Source organism: Puma concolor, chromosome C2 (assembly GCF_028749965.1).
Source record: "Puma concolor isolate L17-30 chromosome C2, mPumCon1.1.hap2, whole genome shotgun sequence".
In the NCBI taxonomy this organism is placed as follows: domain Eukaryota; kingdom Metazoa; phylum Chordata; class Mammalia; order Carnivora; family Felidae; genus Puma; species Puma concolor.
Window position 1 is genome coordinate 68,204,947 of NC_141675.1, and position 24,519 is coordinate 68,229,465.

At 35.2% G+C, this 24,519-nt stretch overlaps 1 protein-coding gene across 8 annotated transcripts in view; it reads left to right on the forward strand.

Annotated features, from left to right (window-relative positions):
* The window catches only part of NAALADL2 (N-acetylated alpha-linked acidic dipeptidase like 2), a 1,363,282-nt gene that overhangs the window by 781,869 nt on the left and 556,894 nt on the right, over positions 1 to 24,519 (forward strand). For all 8 annotated transcript variants that reach the window (XM_086674748.1, XM_086674747.1, XM_086674749.1 and 5 more), the window contains one exon: positions 15,101 to 15,374. In XM_086674748.1, coding sequence (XP_086530874.1) covers positions 15,101 to 15,374 — 274 coding nt within the window. The remainder of the gene's footprint in view (positions 1 to 15,100; positions 15,375 to 24,519) is intronic.

Below are 24,519 nucleotides of genomic sequence, written 5' to 3' on the forward strand. Positions count from 1 at the left end.
TATACCACTATACTTTTTTTTTTTTTTTTTTTTTTTTTTTTTTTTTTTTTTAGCTCAGGTCATAACAGAAGTGTTGGCATTTTATTTGTTTCTGTGTTCTGGTTTTTAATAAAGCTTACTTTATTGTTTTTGCAACATTTGTATTTTAATGTCTGTGCAACATAAATTTGAAAGAAATATCAAATTAACTATATAAATACTTCCTGATCTTTATTCTGGGGACGTAGCTGGAGGTCACCAAGCCCATCAGCATCCTTTCATAATTTGTAAATGGGATACTTATGTGCCATGTTCTTCTGGATTACAGAGACAGGGGATATTAAGGTCTCTTTCAGATAACCTACTTCTGTGCTGATTTTTTTTTTAAAGAAATGTGTAAGAAGCAGTTTTCTTCTTTCTTGTTTTGATGGTTCCCAAATTCTGAAGATTGGTGTATTGTATTCTTGAAACAGTTCCTTTGATTTCCCTAAATCTTACTTTCTTGTAAGCATTAAAGATCTCTCTCTTCCAACCTCACACCGACTTTTAATTACTTTACCCAGAATACTGTGCTTTCTAACACTTGGAGTTTTAATTGCCTTTGGGAAGCATCTAAGATTGCAAGACTATCTGCTTTTTCCAAAGAGCTAAGTAGTATAGTGTGAATCTGACATATAATGCAGTATAGTAGAAATCTGACCTGTTTAATCTGGAACATTCTCCATCTTAATTACATTACCAGATCTTCAATTTCCTTATTTATAAAATGGTAACAATAGTTATTTAAGGGTTTTTGGTGCAACACATCTACACAGTATTTTCAGTCCTTCTAGTGGATATTCAATACACGATTTACAATTAGTATGTTATTTTAGAAGGTCAGAAGTGATTGAGTAAGTAATCATGCTTTTATTCTCATGGTGATAGTGACTGGTTGGCAAGGAAGTTGACAGGGTGCTGTCGTTTTCTCCTAAGCATTTAATTTCTTGATATTATGCGTGTAAAATTATACAATTTTACCATGTGTTTTAGTCTTTATATTTCCAAAGAAAAATTAAGAGAGAAGAAATCAGTTCATTCTTTAGTATTTGTTGGTTTGTTTATGTTCATAGTAGCTTCATTTACAATAGTCAAAAAAATGGAACCAACTTCAATGTCCATTAACAGGTGAATGAATAAACATTGTGGTATCTCCATACAATGGAAAACAGCAATAAAAAAAGTGAACCATTGATATATAAAAAAATGAATAAGTCTCAAAAAGCATGGTGAGTGAATAAAGACAGAGGAAACACAGTCCTATTATATGATTCTATATAAAATTATAGGAAATGAAAATTAGCATAGAGTGACAGAAAGCAGACCAGTGTTTGCACCTTGAAGAGCAGAGGGGCAGGTGGGAGGATTTCAAAGGACATGCTTTCTTGTTTAAATTCACTATACACATGTAATATGTAATTCACAGAATTTTACTACATTGAATACCAAGTCAGATAATCACTTTAAAGCAATATTTGACTTTTTAGTATGTAAAAATATCAGCTGGTATAGTATGAGTATTTGTGTATGTTATTGTGCACACACACATAATAAAATCGCAGTGAACTTTAGTAAATGTGCAGGGTTTTTCTCTGCTAGTATGTTTCTTTAGATGGTTTCTTTCTCCATTCGTTTACAATGTGATCTTGGCACTCACCCTGGTACTAGGAATACTACATGCATCGCTGCCTCCAATTCTAACATCAGTGTTGGTCTGAGGCTCATCCAGTAGCAGGTGTTGAACATTGATATAAACAGAATTTTGTCTACCAAAGCCAAAATCCTCCCATTTCCAGTCTCCACTGGCCAAAGGAATGCTATTGCAAAGCTTCCAAATTCAAGTCTCAGGCATGACAGTTCATTATGTTGCCTGCCAAGACTACTGGCCCATGGAAACTCTTATTTTAAAAATTAAGGCAGAGTAAAACTTTCTGTCAAATACCTTGTGATTGTAGGTGACACACTCCTAGTTTTGCAGCCTTCTCTGAAATTAGTAAATTGAGATTGCACTGCACCTAATTACTAAATAACATTAGTCTTTGAATATAGCAAATTACCTAATTATAACAGAACTGTTTGCCATAAATCCAAAAATCCTTATGGGAGGGGGAGAAGTTAAGAAAGATAGTGGAAATTCTCAGTAAAATTTAGGCATTTTAATATTTTAAATGATTTGAAATATTAATGAATAGAATCCTTTGATTAAAACATATGTATCAATAAGACTTTTTCTTAATGACCACTGGTTATTTAAAACAATTTAGATTATGGGGCACCTGGTTGGCTCAGTCGGTTAAGCAGCTGACTTTTGATTTTGGCTCAGGTCATGATCTTATGGTTCGTGAGTTTGAGACCCACGTTGGGCTGTGTGCTGTCAGTAAGGAGCCTGCTTAGGATCCTCTCTCTCCCTCTCTCTCTGCCCCTCCCCTGCTCATGTTCTCTCTCTCTCTCTCTCTCTCTCGCAACAATAAATAAACTTTAAAAAAATTAAAACCTAAATAAAAAATAAAATAATTTAGATTAAAGGTTACATAATTTCAGAACTTGGAACTCACATAGCCTCTTTAAGTCTTTTTTTAGGCAGGGTGGGGGGGACAAGAGCATTATAAACAATTTGACAAATTTAAAATACAATTGCAAAGGCAATAGAATTAAAAAAATAATCTTAGGAAAATTTAATTTGAACAAGTATTTATTAACTTACTGTTATTTTTTATTGTAAGCTAATATTTATTAAAAATTTTTGTTCCCTCTGTCATTTTTTAAAAGACCAATAATTTTATAATCATGTGTATACAAACACTTCATTAACATTTTTCAGGATACTTTTTCTTTTATATACATATTGATATAATGGCACTCTTTCGGTTACTATATAGGGAATTTCGTTTTCCCTTAAATTCAATCAGCCATCATAATATACGAGATTTGAATAATTTTCATCAGGTAGGGTAATGTGCAAAGTGATATATACACAATCAATTTTGAATAAGTTATCCATATTATAAGTCTGTGGAAAAAAACAGGAACATGAATCATAATTCTTAACTAGTTTTTCATTCCCTTGGATGTTGTGGGAATAGCCATCAGTACTTACAAAGAAATTATGTTTACATGGAAGGTGGGTACTCAAGCTAGTGCATTTCTGTGTTGGGCAGTTTTTAAAATATATACTCTGAAAAACAGATAGATTCTGTATACATTATAATAAACCTCCTTTAAAGCATCACTATCCTGAGCTGATAGAATAGTAAGAGAAATCCCTAACAGGACCAAAACTTAGGAAAGAGTGCTGTGGCACAGGGATGAATGGAAGAGCCCTGATTCAAAGAAGAAAGCATAAAATTCTTACAGCATTAAAGACATTGAATCAGCAGTTCACAGTTCTCTCATAATAAGAACATCAAGTATAGACAATGTTTAGTTTAAGAATAATTTGTACCTTTCAAAAATTATAATCATGTTCAAGTTCTCCCAGAGACCAGATCAAGAAGAAATGAGATCTCTATCTCATTTTATGAGGTTTGTATAACTTCAAACCAAAATCCAATAGAAATGATGTCTGAAAGGAACACTATCTACCAACTTTACTTATAAAAACAGACATGAAAATTGTAAATAAAATGTTGGCAAAATAAATTGCATAAAAGCCAGAAATGATAATGTATTCTACTAAGTGAGTTACTTAGGAATGCAAGTTTGAATGCTAAAAAATTGATTAATGTAATCCATCATATTAAAGGAAAGGATATGATATGATGGTCTTAATAAATGCATCAGATTTGATGATAAAATTTAATACTGATTCATAAAACAACTTTTATCAAAATAAGGATGGGAGGAATATCTTTAACCTGATATTTGGAATATGAAACAGATGACCGCTATCACACCTTATTAAATTTTTATTAAATATTTTCTGGAGGTAATAGTATAATAAAAATGCATAGTAATAATAATTAAAAAAGGAATAACATCTATAAGTGACTAGAAAGGAAGAAACAATACCTTCATTATTTGCTTATCACATTTTTTTATGTAGAAAACTCAAAGAAGGAAAACATTATAATTAATAAGGAAGTTTAGCAGGATTATTTGATAGAAGAACAGAACAGTATTCTGTATCAGCAATAAGCAGAAAAATACTTTCATTTTAAAACATTTTTATGTTAGCATTGACTGATATGGGAAATATTAAGAATTTATTTTTATGTTATTATAAGGATGACATTCTTTCTTTCTTTCTTTCTTTCTTTCTTTCTTTCTTTCTTTCTTTCTTTCTTCTTTTTCTTTCTTTATTTTTATTTGTTTATTTTTTAATGAAATTTATTGTCAAATTGGTTTCCATACAACACCCAGTGCTCATATAAGGATGACATTTCTCCTCAAATAGATCTTTTTAATCTCAGTGTAATTCCAGATACAATCTTGATAAGGAAATTGATAAGCTCGTTACATTATTAATGTGGAAGAGAAAAAATAATGAAGATGTTCTTGAGGAAGTAGGAGGACGTGCCATTCCAAATATTAACATGTATTAGGAAGTAAAAATAATTAAAATAGCATGTTGTAATGGAGATGGATCAAAAGGACTGATGAAACTGATTGGGGAACCCAGACAGACCCACACACATATGGAAATTCATAAACGACAGAAGTGTCATTGCACGATGGTGAACATGATCACAAAGGATACAAGAATGGTTATTTATATGGAAAGTGATACTGAATTCCCACTTCAAGCCCCACCCCCAACACACACAAACACACTCCAAGTAAACATTGAAATGTTGAAAAACAAATTCCTTAAAAATTTAGGGGAAAAAAATGAGAATAATTTTATTACCTTAGGTTTAAGAAGAAAAAATGTGCATGGGGCGCCTGGGTGGCGCAGTCGGTTAAGCGTCCGACTTCAGCCAGGTCACGATCTCGCGGTCCGTGAGTTCGAGCCCCGCGTCAGGCTCTGGGCTGATGGCTCGGAGCCTGGAGCCTGTTTCCGATTCTGTGTCTCCCTCTCTCTCTGCCCCTCCCCCGTTCATGCTCTGTCTCTCTCTGTCCCAAAAATAAATAAATGTTGAAAAAAAAAAAAATTAAAAAAAAAAAAAAGAAAAAATGTGCAAACCACTGCATTATATTAAAATTATGTACATTGAAATTATGAACTTCTATTCATCATAAGATAAGACATTAAAAATTAAAGAGAAGCCAAAACCTAGTAGAACATGTCATCTATGACCTAAAAGGGATTATCCAAAATATAGAAAAACTTCCATAAATATGGGCCAAGTACACAGTCACAACAAAGAAAAGGGAACAAAGATAGCTAAATAATACATGAAAATATCCTCAAGAGTAATTTTGGAAATGTAAATAAAAACTTCAATGGGATACAATTTTATGCTCATTGGTTAGCAAGAATTAGATCCGCTGAAGATAGGATCTCTTAAATAATGGCAGTGGTATAAAGAGCTTTGTAAAACTACATAGCATACTCTGCAACCCAGTAATGGTACTTTTGAGTTAAACAAACAATGATGTACAATTTTACACCCACCACATTGGCAAAATTATAAAATGAAATAAAGTAAAAGACAACATCAAGTGCTGGTGAGGCATGGAGGAAACAGAACTTTTAATAATTAAAACCCTTGTAAAGGCATTTTAGTGCTTCTTACTAAAGATATACCTGTAAATGCCTTCCTTGCCTAGAGAAACTTTTTTTTTTTTACTGTGCCTTTGGTGAAAGAAGAGACCTGGTGGGGGGCAAAGTCTCTTCTCATGCCCTCTCATGTCTCATTGGCTGTACCTAAAACTGACTATAAACCAGAAGACTTGACAGAGGTTCATAAAGGTCAACCTTCAAGGCATGCAGGACGGAGAGGGCAGAGAGAGGAGCTGGGGGTCAAAGGAAGAATTCTGTCATCCAGGTGTTCATGGAAAGTTTATTTACACTGAGCTGTGTAGATGTTCTCATAGTTTTTGTTTGTTTTTGTTTGTATTTTTTTTTTGTTTTTATTTTAAGTTTCTTCTGTGCCTGTGGTTATTTTCTAATTTCGTATATTTGCTTTCTCCTTTGAAAAAGAAAATAGTTTACCTAATGATTTATTGTCTTCCTTTCTTCCTTGTATTATAATAACTTTCTTGTATTTATAATAATGGAAAACCAGGAACAATTTTAAAATACTTATCTTAGGAAATTGATAAATCAGGAGGAATCTCAGAAACCTAATAGTAAGTGATAAAAAAACACAAAAGAATATATATTTTAACTATAATCACCATGCTGTAAGTTGCAATGGTTATGTGATGTGTGGAGGTGTTAGCAAACACTATGGTGGTAATCGTTTTGCAAAAACATGTGTATCAAATTAACGTGTTGTACACCTTAACTTATACAATGTTTTATACAAATTATATCTCACTAAATCTGTGGAAAATGGATATATACATCTATATCTATATCTATATCTATATCTATATCTATATATATATGAAATACCAACTATATAAAAGCAAATATTCAAAAAATAAAGGGTTAATTGTTAACGTCATACATATATATACATATATATTATTTATACAAAAAAAGGCAATGAGATGCAAAAAAAGAAAAAAAAAATCAGATTTTTTGGGGAGATACCAATAAATAAAGAGTACCAAAGGGGCTTCAATAATATCAGAGATGTTACCTCATAATCTGGGTTGTTCCTTCATTATTCTTTATACTTTATATATATGTTCTTTATATATTCCATTTTTCATAGTATAAAAAATGAAATTATAATACAAAAAGTATATATCCCTTCAATTCAGAGTGAAGTAGAGCATGCAGATATTCTCTCTTCATAAATTTTAGCTTAGTACTGAATAATAAATAGAAATTCTCCTGCACTGGGACAAATTACCAATTCTTTAGTTGTGTCCCTAAAGAAGTATTTGATTTGCTTTTCAAGGCCATCTTGTATAATATATACATCTTGAAAAATTTAACGTTTTTTGAGTTGCTTATACTGTAAAGCGCTTTGGAATTGAGACCAACAAAACAAATGGCAGATTAAACATTTTACATACTCATGGATAGATTCATGCTCATCAATTAACTGAGCAGAAGGACAACAACAACAAAAAAGACTATTGAAATTTCACTTTTGTTTTTCTGTTAATGTTGACTAATATACAGCCAAATGTGCATAAATAAAATATGTGTTCTGCATTTCTATATATATATTACAAAAGAACATTATTGATGCATCTTTATAAATAACTGAATCCTCAAACTGAGTTAACTTTCAATTCAATTAGTTTACCTTCCCTACTCCAAGTAGTGCAGAGAAAACTACAGTAGCAGTAAAGAAAGAGGATGGGGATACAGAAGTCAGATAAAGCAACAAAAGAACAGGATAGAGAGATAGAGAGCTGGATGAGGGAGTAGGTTTTACCAACCGTCATCTCCCCACAAATAACAATTAGGTATCCAAGAATTAAAATAGCTTTGGGAGGGCTCAAGAGTCCAATTAAGAACATACAGCAACACAATGGGGCAAAATGGAGAATAACTACATAGAAAGGATTGAGATTGGCTTAGCTGAGACATCCAGAAGTGGTTAGGAACCACGAAGAAGAGTAGAGGCCTTTCCTCTGTGGTTCCCAGTGGCTAACTCCGTGGAGGACTCAAGCAGTCTTTGCCAGTGAGGACCTCCGGCACAGACTCTCCAGAGCTTTCATAATAGAAACCCCGTAGTGTTTGTTGGTATGGACTTCAGCGGCCTGACCCTCAGAGGACACCAGCAGCATTCACCACTGAGTTAACCAAAAGCTATCACTGCTGCAGATTCCTAAGGAAGGGATATGCTACTGTGCCCCTCCTCCACCTAAAGGAGCTACTATTGCACAGGACCACGGCTGCCACCACCACCCAACCATGTATATCCCTAGACCCTAGAGCCATAGCTGCTCTACATGCTCCCACAATTTAGACCTGCATATAGCTGTCACTTTCTATATTCCTATAGCTCAGGCACTGGAGTCACTACAGCTGTGGGCTTGCCAAAGCTCTGGACCTGGGGAGCCACTACCACTCTATAAGTGTCTACACTCTAGACCCTGGCTTTGTGATTGCTTTGTGAGTGTCTATGCATCAGATACCAGTATCACCACCAGTGCAAGGGTGCTGCAAGCTGACCAGGCACTGAGAGAGATACCCTTGGTCACAATATCTCCCATGGGAGAAAAAGAAAGAGGAAGTCCCCAGAAGCCTTTGCCCTGACCCTAATAGCTCTCACTACTACTGTGTACACCCATGGCATCTGCCACTGACGACCTGTGCAATCTTATATTAGACAAAATAGACATGTCAAAAACTGTGTCTAAATAGACAAAGAAGGTCACTATATGATGGGTTTCAATTCATCAAGAGGATATAACAATTATATACAGACATTCAAATGAATAACCTTACTTTATACTCTAAAGAACTAGGAAAAGAAGAACCAACTAATCCCAAGCTTAGCAGAAGGAAGGAAATAAAGATCAGAGCAGAAATAAGTGAAATGGAGACTAGGAAAACAATAAAAAGATCAATGAAACTAAGAGCTTTTTCTTTTTAAATATAAAATTGACAAACCTCTAGCTAGACTAAATAAGACAAAAGAGAGAACTCAAAATTAGAAATAAAGGTAGAGACATTTACTGAAACCACAGAAATACAAAGAAACGAGAGACTACTATGAGTTATCATATGCCACCAAATTGCACAACCTAAAAGAGATGGGTAAATTCCTAGAACTATACAACCAACCAAGACTGAATCATGAAAAAATAGAAAATCTGAACTGATGCATAACTAGAAAGAAGATTGGATCAATAATCAAAACATCCAAACCAAGAAAACCCCAGGATCAGATGGCTTTACTGGTGAATTCTTTCAAACATTTAAAGAGGAATTAATGCTACACCTTCTCAAACTCTTCCAAAAAGTTGAAACTCATTATCTCAGGCCAAAAGATACCAAAGCTAGATAAGAATACTATAAGAAAATTATAGGCCAATACCCTGATGAACCTAGATGTAAAAATCCCCACACAAAATACTAGCAAACAGAATTTAACAATATATTTAAAGGATCATACACCATGATCAAGTGGGATTTACTCTTGAAATTCAAGGATGGCCGAAAATATACAAATCAATAGATTTGGTACACCATCTAAACAGAATGAAGGATAAAAATCTTTTTTGAAATATGAAATTTAGGGGCGCCTGGGTGGCGCAGTCGGTTAAGCGTCCGACTTCAGCCAGGTCACGATCTCGCGGTCCGTGACTTCGAGCCCTGCGTCAGGCTCTGGGCTGATGGCTCGGAGCCTGGAGCCTGTTTCCGATTCAGTGTCTCCCTCTCTCTCTGCCCCTCCCCCGTTCATGCTCTGTCTCTCTCTGTCCCAAAAATAAAATAAAAACGTTGAAGAAAAAAAAAAAAAGAAAAGAAATATGAAATTTATTGTCAAATTGGTTTCCATACAACACCCAGTGCTCATCCCAACAGGTGTCCGAGGATAAAAATCTTATAATCATCTCAACAGATGCAGAAAAAAAAAAATAGGACAAAATTCAACATCCTGTCATTATAAAAACTTTCATTATATTATGTATGTAAGGAATACATTAACATAATAAAGGCAAGTTCACAGCTAACATCATACTTAACAATGAAGAGGTAAAAGTCTTTACTTTAAAATTAGGAAAAGGACAAAGATTCTCAATCTCTCCACTTTTCTTTAATACATTACTGGAAGTCCTAGTCAGAACAATTAGGCATACATATATACATTACTTGTTTATATTGGAAAGAAAGAAGTAAAATTCTGTTTACACATGACATGATTATATATACAGAAAACCTTAAAGCTTCCACAAAAAACATTAGAACTAATAAATTCAGTTAAAGTTGCAGGATACAAAATCAATATAAAAAATCAGTTGCATTTCTACACACTAGTGACACACAGTATGAAACGAAAATTAAGAAAAAATATTATTTATAATAGCACTAAAAATAATAAAATACTTAGGAATAAACTTAACCAAGGAAGTAAAAGACATATATACTGAAAACTATAAGACATTGGTGAAAAAAATGTAAAAAAGACACAAATAAAATGGAAGAGTATCTCATGTTCTTAGATTAGAAGAATTAATATTGTTAAAATGAACATACTACCCAAAGTAATCTACAGATTCATTGCAATCCCTATCAAAATTCCAGTGGCATTTTCCACAGAAAAAGAACAACCCTAAAACTTACATGGAACCATAAACGCCCCTGAGTAGCCAAAGCTATCTTGAGAAAGAACAAATCCAGACACATCACATTTCTTGATTTAAATCTATAATAATCAGGGGCGCCTGGGTGGCGCAGTCGGTTAAGTGTCCGACTTCAGCGAGGTCACGATCTCGTGGTCCGTGAGTTCGAGCCCCGCGTCAGGCTCTGGGCTGATGGCTCAGAGCCTGGAGCCTGTTTCCGATTCTGTGTCTCCCTCTCTCTCTGCTCCTCCCCTGTTCATGCTCTGTCTTTCTCTGTCCCCAAAAAAATAAATAAATAAACGTTGAAAGAAAAAATTTTAAATCTATAATAATCAAAATATTACAGTATGGCCTAAAGGCTGATCATAAAAAGTGATCTGTTTATCAGCAATGACCAATGGGCACCTGGTTGGCTCCATCTGTTAAAGCATCTGACTCTTGATTTGGGCTCAGGTCATGATCTCACTGTTTGTGAGTTCCAGCCCCGTATCCAGCTCCACAGTGACAGTGCTGAGCCTGCCTGGGATCCTCTTTCTCCCTCTCTTCACCCCTATCCCACTCGTGGGTGCACGTGCACTCTCTCAAAAATAAATACATAAACTTTGAAAAAACTGACAAATGAAACAGATCCAATGACCAAAAATAGACCAATGCAACAGGATAGAGTCCCCAGAAATAAATCCATACATATATGTCAATTAATTTTTGACAAAGAAGCCAGGATAGAAAATGGGGAAAGAATAGTTTCTTCAATAAACAGTGTTGAAAAACTGGAATTCAGATGCAAAAGAATTAAATTGAACCCCTATATCTCACCATTCACAAAAATTAATTTGAAACAGATTGAAATCTTAAATATAAAATTGAAACTGCAATACTCCCAGAAGAAAACAAACAAAGGGAATATTTCTTGACGTCGGTCCTAGCAACTTTTTTTTGATATGACAACAAAAGCATAGGCAACAAAGCAAAACTAAACAAGTGAGACTACATCAAACTAAAAAGCTTCTGCAAAGCAAAGGAAACAACAAAATGAGAAAAGCCTGTGGAATGAGAGAAAATATTTACACAACATATATTTGATAAGGGGTTCATATTTTATTTATCCCCACCCCTGGTAAAAAACCTTTATCACAGATCCTGACCAGTAATTAATTTTTGCCTTACCTTGGGGTACAGGACTTAGTGCAGTCTTGGCTGAACATCAGTCTGACTCTTGGTGGAGCCATCTCCCCCAGCAGCCTTTCCTATGCATGATATGAAGTAAATGACAGTGGGTGCCTGGGTGGCTCAGTCCGTTAGGCATCCGACTTCCGCTCAGATAATGATCTTGCAGCTCATGAGTTTGAGCCCTGTGTCCGGCCTTGTGCTGACAGCTCAGAGCCTGGAGCTTGCTTCAGATTCTGTGTTTCCCTCTTTCTCTGCCCCTCCCCTGCTTGCACTCTCTCTCTCTCAAAAATAAATAAACATTAAAAAAAATAAAAATAAAGTGAATGACAATGAGGAATTTATACAATTCAGTAGCAAAAAATCACAAACAGTCCAATTTAAAAATGGACAAAGGATCTGAATAGACATTTTTCCAAAAAATATATACAAATGACCAACAGATACATGAAGGTGCTCAACATCATTAATCATCAGGGGATACAAAACAAAACCTCAATGAGATACCACCATACATCTATTAGAATGTCTGTTATAAACAAAACAAAACAAAACAAAAAAACATACTGATGAAGATGTGAAGAAAATATAACCTTTGTACACTATTGGTGAGAATGTAAACTGGTACAGACATTATGGAAAACAGTATGGAGTTTCCTCAAAAAATTAAAACTAGAAAACCATATGATCCAGCAATCCACTTCTGGGTATATATCCAAAGGAAATGATATCAGCATCTAGAAGAGATATTTGCACTCATGTTCATTGCAGCATTATTTACAATAGCCAAAGTACAAAAATAACCTAAGTGTTCATGTATGGATGAATGTATAAAGAAAATGCAGGATCAATGTACAGTAGAATATCATTCAACCATAAAAAATGAGATCATGGCTTTGTGACAACAGAGATACCTCACAGAGGGTAAGTGCAATAAGACAGAGACTGAGAAATGCAGATGCTGAGTCATATCTTTTATGTATGTAATCTAAAAAGCCAACAAACAAACTCATAGTAAGAGTATAATCATAGCTGCCAGGGCACTGGGGGTGGCGGAAAGGAAGACGTGTTGGTCAAGGGGATACAAGCTTTCAGTTATAAGATGCATAATTTCTGAGGACCTACTGTACAGCATGGTGAGTATTGTTAATACTGCATTATGTACTTCAAATTTGCTAAGAGAGGACATCCTAAATATTTCAACACACAGAAGTGCCTGGGTGGATCAGTTGGTTGGGTTGAGTGTCTGACTTCGACTCAGGTCATGATCTTATGGTTCCTCAGTTTGAGACCCACGTCGGGCTCTCTGCTATCAGCACAAAGCCTGCTTCAGATCCTGTCTCCCTCTCTCTCTGCCACTCCTTCTTTCTTTCTCTCTCAAAAATAAATAAACATAAAAGAAATTTTAAAAATTTCAACATACAACACATACAGACATAAGGTAAATATTGAGGTGATGGATGTGGTAATTTGTGATAATTTCATAACATACATGTATATCAAATCATATTGTACACTTTAAATATATACAATCTAATTTGCCAACTATACAAAAACCTCCCCGGCGAAACACACACACACACACACACACACACACACACACACACACACACAAAACAGAAGGCCCACCAATCTTTTTCAGAAGAAAAAGTGAAATTCTTTTAATCGACTCTTTCATAAAATTTACATGGCATTGATAATTGGTCAAACTGCATATTAAGAAAAAATAGAAGGGCGCCTGGGTGGCGCAGTCGGTTAAGCGTCCGACTTCAGCCAGGTCACGATCTCGCGGTCCGGGAGTTTGAGCCCCGCGTCAGGCTCTGGGCTGATGGCTCAGAGCCTGGAGCCTGTTTCTGATTCTGTGTCTCCCTCTCTCTCTGCCCCTCCCCCGTTCATGCTCTGTCTCTCTCTGTCCCAAAAATAAAAAAATAAAACGTTGAAAAAAAATAAAAAAAAAAAAAAAAAGAAAAAATAGAAATAACCTTAGAAAGCAATTGGGAAATTATTTATTATTTCATCTTCATGTATAGGCTGCCTTTTAGCTATGTCAGCACACCTACTTTTTTGTCTCTAGTAATGCTTTTCTATATTATATGTATTTTTTTTCTGATGTGTGTATTTTTTATTCCTTTTTCAGATGTCTTTCATTTGGGGATTATTGAATAAATAGAGTCCTAAAAGAATCAAATATGTGTGAGAAAAATAATGTGATGGGAAAAAATAAAACAGTATCCACTTAAGTAGTATCCGTTTAAGTAATGTTTTGGATAGCAATAAAATTCTTATAAGAAGATATATTTTTGTCAAAAAATAAACTGGTCCCTTTGTATCCCAGTCCTAAACAAAACTTTATTGTATTATTATTTTTAAATTTCCCATTTCTGATTTTGTTCTAGGTTCTGCTCATACGTGTGTGTACGTGTGTTTGCACGTGCATGTGTGTGTCTATTTTTACAGATTTTGTCTGGCTTTTAAGATGTCATAAGGAAAAATAGTGTCATTGGATTACAGAATAGATAAGGAATAAATATATAGACTACAGCAAGCACACGCAAAAATTAATTTCATATTGATTTGATAATCTGTGGTTGGTTTTAGCATGATATACCAATTTTATTGCATATCATTGCGCTCACAGTATTAGGTAATTTGGCACGTAATTTGTATCAAAAGTGTTCTCTCTTGCTTGGAATGACCAACAAACCCTGTGCCAACCCATGAAAGATTACCCTTTGCTAAGAAAGAGAAAAGGAATGGGAGTCAATGCTCACAGAGGAAGAACCCCGTTAGCCTCAAGCTTATTCTCATTTATTGCAGTGTCAGACCAGTCACAAATCTCAGTTGACTTGTTGTGTACAGAGGGCATACATTTCAGGCATGCAAAAACAAAGGGTACATGACAATCACAAGAGAATAATCAAATCAGAGATATACAGCAAAGGTCTATGTGTCCTATTGTTTTGCTAAACTTTGTATACAATGTATAGATAATGGAGTTCCCCTGGGACTGCAGAAAGGCCTGGGAGGGCAGGCCCAGGAGCATTCCCCAGTCTGGGTGGTTTACACAGGCCTCCTGCATTCCAAGAGACACAGGCCCCTCCCAAGTGGGACTTCAGCCCACCAGAAATCTCCCTGTTGCATTTTAGCTAGCCAGGCATCCTCAGTAATAACTCCAACACTCTCCAGATCATTTTAAATAGCAATAGCTATATATTATTCACATAACTCTATATGGAATCATATTAATTGCAATACAAAACTGTCTTCACCAGCATGACTCCTAGTCTTGGAACTGAGTTGTAAATGGATTATATGTTGATGTCCACAGAAAGATCGGAACTAATAAAAGAACTAGTTGGCATTAATCACCTTTTTCTTTGGATTCCCACAGTGCTTTATTTGTTCTTAATTTAAGAACTTAATTCATTCTGCTTTGATTTAGTGTAATTTCTCTGCAAGCTCATCACCTTTACCAGACTGTGAGTTTCTTGTATAGTGTCCTGTCTAGTTCATCTTTCATATCCTACATCTGTTAATAATTGTTCATATATTAAATGGTCATAACTCAAGAGATAATTTTTTTCCTTTATTTAGAGTGTGATTTTTAAATTTCTTTCAGAAATTTGGTACAACTGTATAAAAGTGAAGATGACACAGAAATTTCAAAGAAGATTAAGAGTCACTGGACTTCCCTGGGCCTAGAAGATGTACAGTTTGTAAATTACTCTGTGTTGCTTAATCTGCCAGGCCCTTCTGCCAGCTCTGTGTCTCTGAGCAGCAGTGGCCAATGCTTTCATCCTAATGGCCAGCCTTGCAGCGAAGAAGCCAGAAAACACAGCAGCCAAGATCTGCTTTACTCATATGCAGCCTATTCTGCCAAAGGAACTCTCGAGGTAATATGACCATTTGTCTCTGTCATTTATAGTGAAACGGAATTAGAAAACAACAGCTTTCATCTAAATTGAACTCACTGGCAAGATGTAACATAAAAAAGTAACCATTAAGTGTTCTCAATGTAGAGGTGCCAGGGAAGGGGAAGGAAGATTTGGATCGCTTGACCTTCTTCTTGTCATATTTCGAAAGTGAAAACACGTTAGAAGAATTTAATTCAAAAGTGTTGAATGTGTGACTGAGTCATTCAAATTTTGTTTAGCTGGTATAGGACAAGTTCATTTTATTCTTTGGTTTTTGAAGAGGCACATGTTAATGGATTGATATGGACAGAAGGAATAGAAATGAAAGCAGTTGTGTTTGAGATCATGTACACACACAAGAAATGAGGTGGAAAATCGATGTGATTATTCACAGATCCAAGATTTGAGATACAGCACTTCTGCTTTCTTGATGGAGAGCACAGGAGATAAGGAGCCAGATGTGGATTATTGCTTTACTTTTTCTGGCTTAGCCAGTTCTTTGGCATGGCAGTCAAGTGCTTGGCTTGTAGAGCCTCATGGACTAGTTTCAGATCTCATTTCCCACAGTACTTACGGTGACTTAACCGTGTAGGGCTGAGTTCCCTCATCTCTGTAATGGAGATAATAATAGTTGCACGTTTATAAGGTTGTTGTGAAAATTAAATTAGCTAATATATGTAATCTTGGAGGACAGAGCCTAGCCCACAGTAAGGACAATATATCACTTAGATGCAATATATATTTGGTTATGTCTCCTTTATATAGGCAAATTTTCTGTCTCCATGTAAAAATACCATGCGCTTAATAAGCACATTTTGTTTCTTTTATAAATCTTTAGATTGCCTCATTTAAAACAAATGAAACAATACTATGATTCTGGCACAGATTTTTAAGAATCTACCTTGTTAACTCTGATTAATATATTAAATATTTAAATAATTTGAAGTAACTGTATAGATACATTCTTATTGTTGATTTTTTTTTTTTCTTTTCATTTTTGGGGAGGGTGGAGAGTGTCCATTTACTGGTGGTTCCATATTGTCTGCGGTCTGTTATGTCATTCTCTGACTTTTAGCAGAAGTACCACATATATAACCACTACCTTGGAAAGCCTTATCATTCATTAAAAGTTAATATAATATTAATTTCTGCAGTATTTCTAGTGTATGACTCATGTCATTGTATTTGATTAATATATACTATTTCTGGTAGGCAACGATGGAAACTTCCCTGTGTCAATGAAAAGAAAGGGAGACCTGCCAGCACTCTTTTGTTGATTCAGAAGTTCTGGTCTCAAGTCAAGATGCTTAAGTTACCCTACATACTTTATCCCAGACTCTCAAACCTTCATTAGCCCCTCACATTTCCACCTCCCTCTTTATTTCAGTTGATTCATCTCCTAGCCTTAAAAAAAAAAAAAAGTGTCCAAAACACAGAACAACAAAACCCCATAAGCTAGTGTGGGTCCTTGGAATCACCCTCATCAATTTGCTTTTCAATTTATTTATTATTCCATAACTTAGGTGATATGGAAAAGCATGAAAGTATAATTTGTGTCCCTGTTTCCTCAGCATGGGCCTCTAATAATCTGCCGGGCCCACTGGGTTAGTTTTTTATGTTCCCACGTAGCCACATCTCTGAGAGTTCTACACATTTATCTTATCAGTTATAAATGTTTAAATTTCCCTTGTTCCATATTAAAGAAACCAAGGTCTACTATAGAATTGTGGAACTGCCTAAATGTCCATGAAGACGTACGTCACTTTGGGATTATCTACCATTTATAAAATGCTATAAAAAATACCATTTTAAAAAAAGAAGTATGGAGAAAGATTTAAAGAAGCTATTAAAAGGGAAAAATAAACTTAGCTATCATGTAGAAATATACTCTACATTTGAAATAAGGCCTAAATCAAAGGGAGTAGTGTTAGAGGAACTGAAATGCAATTATGGATAAAACAAACACCTTGTATTTGAAGAAATTAACCATGCAAATTAGATGAAGGAAGACACTAATGATAACTATTTTTAGAATTATATTAATAATTCAAATCCATTATACTAACTACATAATAATTTAAATATTTATATCAATAAATTTATTGATGTTGATTTTTTTAAAACTCAAACTATATTAGCATTATGATTTTCAAATGCAAAGCAGTTTCTAGGTGACTTTTATATGCATATAGAATATTTGCATATATGTTATATATATGTTTTAGACAAGTGTATTATTGAAACTCACATATTCTAATTAATAGGATGTGGGTGATTTTCTGTATCTCTTCAGACCATTCCCTAATTAAAATCAAGCTTGAGAGGTTGCTGCTGCTGACCCACTTTTTGATTTTGAGTACACTGGGTTTGCATGAATTTCTATCAGGCTGAGCCATTAACCACTTGTTAAATTATTCTAGTCTGAGTGCCAGCAAAGCTCCCCACTACTTTTGCTGTTGACAAGGTTATTTGTAGAAGAGGAGTGCCCCTTTTCTTTGAAGAGCTGTCATGTCCATTCATCATATGACCGTTTTGTCTAAGCTTCCAATTTTTGCTTTCTGGTAACAGTCTAAACAGCATTTGTGATATCTGAGATCTACTTCAAAAACCTACTTAGTGCCAGCATGATGGATGGTGTACTTTGCAACTTCTTTGTAATTCATTGTGCACTAGAAAGGTGACATTGTTTACCCCATCATAATGACAGGTGGGTCAGTAAAGGGGTCCTAAGGAGAGTTGTCCTGTCAGATGCAAAATACATATTAAAATGGATACATAAATAATTTAGCATGAGTGAGGTTAGCTTCAGGGAGTAAACAGTGATTCATATTTTTATTAAAAGATAAATATCAACTATAATGTCATCATACTACCAAAGACATTGGTAGTGAATGCTGACAATGTCTAGTCAGTTTTATAAATAGAATGTATGGCTTTATGTAATCCCTGTGCAATTATTTCTTTTGTCCTTTGTGAAACCCACATAGCTGCAGAAAAGCAAAGGAAACAATTAATATTTAATATAGGTTGGTGAGATTGGAGTCTACTGTGTTTATATTTTTGAACAGAGGATTTGTTTTCATTTTAATACAGTTTATGGATTTGGGAATTTTCTTCCTGTTAAGTATTATTTTGTGTCTGGAAGTAAAAACAAATAATGCAATTTTATGGAGAAACTTATTTTCAACAACTCATTAACTGTGTGCATAAGATAGATTGTCATCAACACATTTATCACTACCCCATTCCTCAGAGAGCCCAGAGTAGCATTCTTCCTTACTGGCTGTACAACTGTGGGTTGGTCACTTTAGCTCTCTAAGCCTCAGTGTTCTCATCCATATAAGGGGAATGGTATAGTACCTCCATTGGCTGTGGTGGGGAAGAAATTATATAAACCATGTAGGGCACACAGAGTGCACTTAGAAAGCACTCTGTAAAAAAAAGAAAGAAAGAAAGAAAGAAAGAAAGAAAGAAAGAAAGAAAGAAAGAAAGAAAGAAAGAAAGAAAGAAAGAAAGAAAGAAAGCACTCTGTTAGCTATTGTTATTACATGGTATAAAATAAATACATTTAAATGGGAAAAATTAAAATATCAGAACTATATATCATGATTTGAAACTTTTATGATATTGTCTGAATGTAATCTTCTAGGCTTCTGTTTAATATGACAAATATTAACAGCAAAATGCCTTGTTAATTATGAATAAATAATAAAATATAATATATGATCACATTTTTAATTTAAAACTAACAGCTCAAAGAATCTAGGAGTAAATATTTTACTTTAAATTCATAATGACAAATCATGTTAACTTGGGTCTGAAGAGCATTGCTTATTCTCATTTTGTAAAATATCAAGCCATAGTTTAACAAATGATATCTAAACTCTGTATCAGGGGCACCTGGTGGCTCAGTCTCTTAAGCACGCAACTTCGGCTCAGGGCTGGAACTCACGGTTCCTTAGGCGGAGCCCCACATCTGGCTCTCTGCTGTCAGCTCCGAGCCTGCTTTGGATCCTCTGTCCCCCTCTTTCTCTGCCCCTCCCAGGCTCATGCTCGCTCTCACTCTCACTCTCACTCTCGCTCTTGGTCTCTCAAAAATAAATAAACATTAAAAAATATGTACCTTACATATAAAATTTACCTCACTTCAGTGGGTGCTGCAAATTCAGTTTTTTTCAGAACTAGAAAGATCTGCGGAAAAGTTGATCCTTAGGTTTATGTATTATTTCAATATGCTAATCTAATTGATTTAAAATGTTTTTTAATGCTTAATTTTTTTTTTTTTTTTTGAGAGAGAGAGAGAGTGTGCACGCATATGCGCAGGAGGGGGGTAGGGCCAGAGAGAGGAAGATACAGAATTGGAAGTCGGCTCCAGGCTCTGAGTTGTCAGCACAGAGCCCAACATGGGGCTCAAACTCACAAACCCTGAGATCATGACCTGAGTCTAAGTTGGATGCTTAACTGACTGAGCGACCCAGGTGCCCCTAAACTAATTGATTTTAAAAGCAGCAGTATTCTGTCAATTACTTTCATGGCCTCCAGAAAGAATTCTCTTGAAAGAATTTGCAACTCCTTCAATATCCTTACCTTAATAAGTTGAGTATCATTTATTAAATAAAGTGCCCTATGATTATTAATTTGTTTTTCCTTATATTTTAATTTGATAGTGAAAGATTAGGTGACTAATAGAGCGTTTAGCATCTGGGTTTGAGTAATATAACAGGCAACATTCAACATTCAGCAAATACTTACTGCGTACCTCTTAGGTGCCAGTCACAGGGGACAAAAGTGATAAATAAGAAGGCTCTAGACAATGTCCACGTGCAACTGGCAGTCTAATAGGAGAAACTGTCAGGAAAGTAGTTACAAACTGCATGGCTCAATACTGCTATGAGGCTATGAGCACTAGCAAAACATTTAAATATTCTACACTCCAGTTTCCTCATCTATAAAATGGGCAGAAACACTCCCAGATATGAGTGTTCTGAAGATAGACTGAACACCATTTATACGAGCTCTGTAGTAAAGTGTCTAGCACTGAGGACATAGTTAGATACTGATTTTCTTTTTCCCCCGTATCTTGTCATAACAGTCCTGTCCACATCAATCTTTCTCCCAATCCTCCCTTTCTTTCTCCCTCTCTGTCTCAAAGGCCTTATGTTCAATTTCCAACTTTTTTTTTAATGTTTATTTATTTTTGAGAGAGAGGTGCAAGGGGCAGAGAGAGAGAGAGGGAGGCACAGAATTCTAAAGCAGACTCCAGGCTCTGAGCTGTCAGCACCGAGCCTAACGTGGGCACAAACCCACAAACCATGATATCGTGACCTGAGCTGAAGTCGGACGCTTAACAGACTGAGCCACCCAGGTGCCCCCAATTTCTAACTTTCTGTTAGCTGGGATTTCCTGTGAAGTCCTCTTACCGTCATTTCTTTCTTACTATTATGCACCTCTTACCTTCCTCTGCTTCTTAGCTCTACGTTGCCAAGACCTGGACACAAGCTTCAACCCATACCTCTAATGCATACCCATTTCTGTTTTCAACCAGCTAGGAAAGCCCTGAGTAACATACTGTTCTACACTTAAAAGGCCAAGTACAAGTGCCCCAGTGGTGTGCCAGAATGGTTCATGTCAGCTTGTTCCTGCTAGTGGAAGTCAATTCTGTGCATTTCTCCTAATTCTGGTCTAATATCCCATACCCACCCCACCACCCTCCTTTCCCACCCCTGCTGAGATCCCTTTTATGAGCATACAACTTCCCTGCATTCAGTACTCAGCAAGAAACAGTTTTGCCAATTATAGCATGGCCACAATATTTGGGCAGGGAACATATGCCATTGGGTAAACAGTGCACTCAAATTCCACTTCACACCCCTTACACATTCCATCCAGAGCCACAGAGATCACTCAGAAGTCAATAACAATATTTTAAGGGGCAGAGAACTTCCTTCTGATTTCTGTTTGAAAGAGGAAGTTCCTTAGTCAGATGAAGTTCACCTTTCACATAGAGCTGATGGAAGATCCAGAGGTAAATTCTTTTCAAGAAATTTCCTCAAATTATGTCAGATGTAAACCCTTCTGGGGTAATTGCTGCAAAGTATCAACTGACCTTCCATCCACTTTCTGAAGCAACTGACACTGGTCCACCAGCTTCCTTCATTGATAAATTTCCTGAAATCCCATCCTAATCTGATCTCTACCCCTATAAGAAAATCCTAACAGAACTGTGCCTAACTCTGGTTAAATTTCTGTATTACAATAGTTTTAACTTAATTTTTTTCATCTTTTAGGTGGGTGTGCACATATTAGATTATAAAACATTTTGCAAATTTTTAAAATAATTACTGCGTGTCAAGACAATTAACTGCTCTGGTTGATCTTTGTTATTTCTGCCATAAAAATGTGGTCATCATGTCAATAAGCCTTACATTCAGTATATCCTTGTAGCAGATATTTTTTTCCAGCAAATTTATATATTACATGTAAAAAAAGTGATGAAAATGAATCTTTTACACCAAAGACCACAAAACTGTGTGTATGTCTTAGTGCTGGATTCATTTGGGGTGTACTAGTTTAGCACACTAGCTGGTATCCCTTCTGATTGGCTAGGAGCTCATTTTAACTGATTAGTACTTGTGTTCTAGTTATTAAAGATTTTAAATAACTAAATATTATTTAAAAAGTTATTTAATATCAATCATTATTTAACATTAAAATATTAAATACTTTATATAGTTTCCTACTTATGCCAACCCCTAATTGGTCTTGATCAGCTAGAAGACCATCTTGAGGAATTTGAGAAGGTGATGTCTGATTAGTGATGTCTGCCACAGGATCGGGAGGAAGCAGTATTGCCTTTCATGCTTCAGTTCAGTGTGGTTTTCATAAAGATGTGCATGATGGAAAGCCATTGAGTGGACTTGAAAAGGAAGTACTAATAAAATTCTAGGAATGTCTGAAATCTGAAGTCTTCATAAATATTAACATAATAACCCTTTTTGGAAAAGACAGAGGTAAACATGGAAGCACATTTTGATTTTACAAGTTTGTAATAGACATAAGCACTAATTTGAAGAGGATTCAAAGCTAGATTATGTAAGATGGTAGTAAATTTCTGAAGTAAAACTTGTATTTAGGTGAATAATACTTGTGATGATACTGTACCTTGTCAGTATGAGAACTGCTTGGGTTTACCATTTCTGACTCTGAGTAGAAAATTACTGTTTTAGTCAAAGCAGCAATGCTTTTCAAACATTCTGTACATTCAGAATCAATTAGAAAAGATCTGAGAGGATACAGAGTGATTGATTTGGTTGAAAATGTCAAGTCTGAAAAGTTTCAAAGCATACATCATGTCATAAGCATGAATAATTTTTGCTACCTCAAGTTAGAAGAGAAACATGGCACTGGATTGTTCCCTAGTGTGGAGCACAGGCCACCTGTAGGTGGATGGTCCCAGATATTTTTCTCTGACCTAGTTACTTTCCATGATTGTTCTGTTTATTTTATTTAGCTGACTATAGGACATGACAATTCTATTCATTGCTCTTAGTTATTCCCTTCTGTTGCTTCTGCTCAGGATATTTTCTCCATTTTTTTTTTTTTTTTTTTTTGTGTGTAGAGCTGTAAAATCACTGATGTAACAGAATATCAATTTTTAATGCTTTGATTTTTGTTATTGCTAATTATCTGCTATGATTCCTTCTAATCACATATCTTACTACAAAATATAATCGTATTTTAATATTAGTATTTATTTTTAAACTGTGCCACTTATTCTCTTAGCTGCTTCTATATGGCCCATCCCCCCTGCTGTCATTTCAATACTATAATATTTTAATAAAGTATAAAATATTTGTTTTTGGTTTTTTGTTTTAGTTGTTGCTGCTTTTTTTTAATGTTTTTTATTTTTGAGAGAGAGAGAGAGAGAGAGAGAGAGAGAGAGAGGGGGAGGGGCTAGAGAGAGAGGGAGACACAGAATCCAAAGCAGGCTCCAGGCTCCAAGCTGTCACCAAAGAGCCCGACGCGGGGCTCAGGCTTACGAACTGTGAGATCATGACCCGAGCTGAAGTCGGACGCTTAACCAACTGAGCCATCCAGTTTCCCCAGCTGTTGTTGCTGTTTTAAGTTCTTTGTTCTTAGTCAAAAATTAATGTATAGAATTTAAATAAAAATTAATGTGTAGACTTTTGTATATCTCTCCCTAGTTAAAAAATTTTAAAACAAAATGGAACTAGTTTCATTTTACTCTGTAACCTCTCCATTACCCCCTCCTATATGTCAGGGAAGTCCTCAGTGAAAAAATTGGTGCACACGAATGAATAGTTCAACAAGTACATAGATTCTGGCTCATTTGATATTTTCCAAAGGGATTAGTCAGATATAACTAAATCCTTGGTATTTGGACATAAATTAAACACTGTACCCCAACCGGTTGAGTGGATGATTTTCTAGTGTGACAGAATACATACAATAAGAAAAGGTTCATTGTGGCAACAAGAATGTGTGGAAAGAAGTGGCTTGACATTTTGTCATATCATTGTATATTGATTTGTGTCTCAGAAAATTCTGTTGCTTTCTTGCAACTGTGATTTTTCAGTTTGCTTAAAGGTAAATAGGAAAGACTTTTAGAAAGGACCTGATTCAGAGGCATCCTTTGAAGGCAATAGATACATTTTTATTATCACCTGTTAAACCATGAGAACACTGATTTCTGTAATTATTGATTTTTAATGCATAAGTCAAAATAAATTGGCTCAAAGTGCATAAGCCAAAATAAATTGATATAATGATGCTGTGTTGAGGACTATTTTTGTGAAAAAAAGAAACAAAAGCCTCTTAATGTTAAAATGCTTGACTCTACCGATATGCTATTTAAAGAAAGATAATGAAAGAGCTCTTTGATTAAAATTGCCATTATTGAGGCAAGCTTTCACTATTTTCCAATGATATAAAATGTCTTTTACAGAAGTGGTATTTTTGTAACTGTCACACCTTTCTGGTATGTATACAAACAAAAAGTTCAAAGTCTAGCCTACACCCGCCCAGACCAGCATGCTTTTCCTCCAATCTCTACTAGATATGAAAAATATGTTCATTAATATAACCAAGAGAGGGATATCCCTAT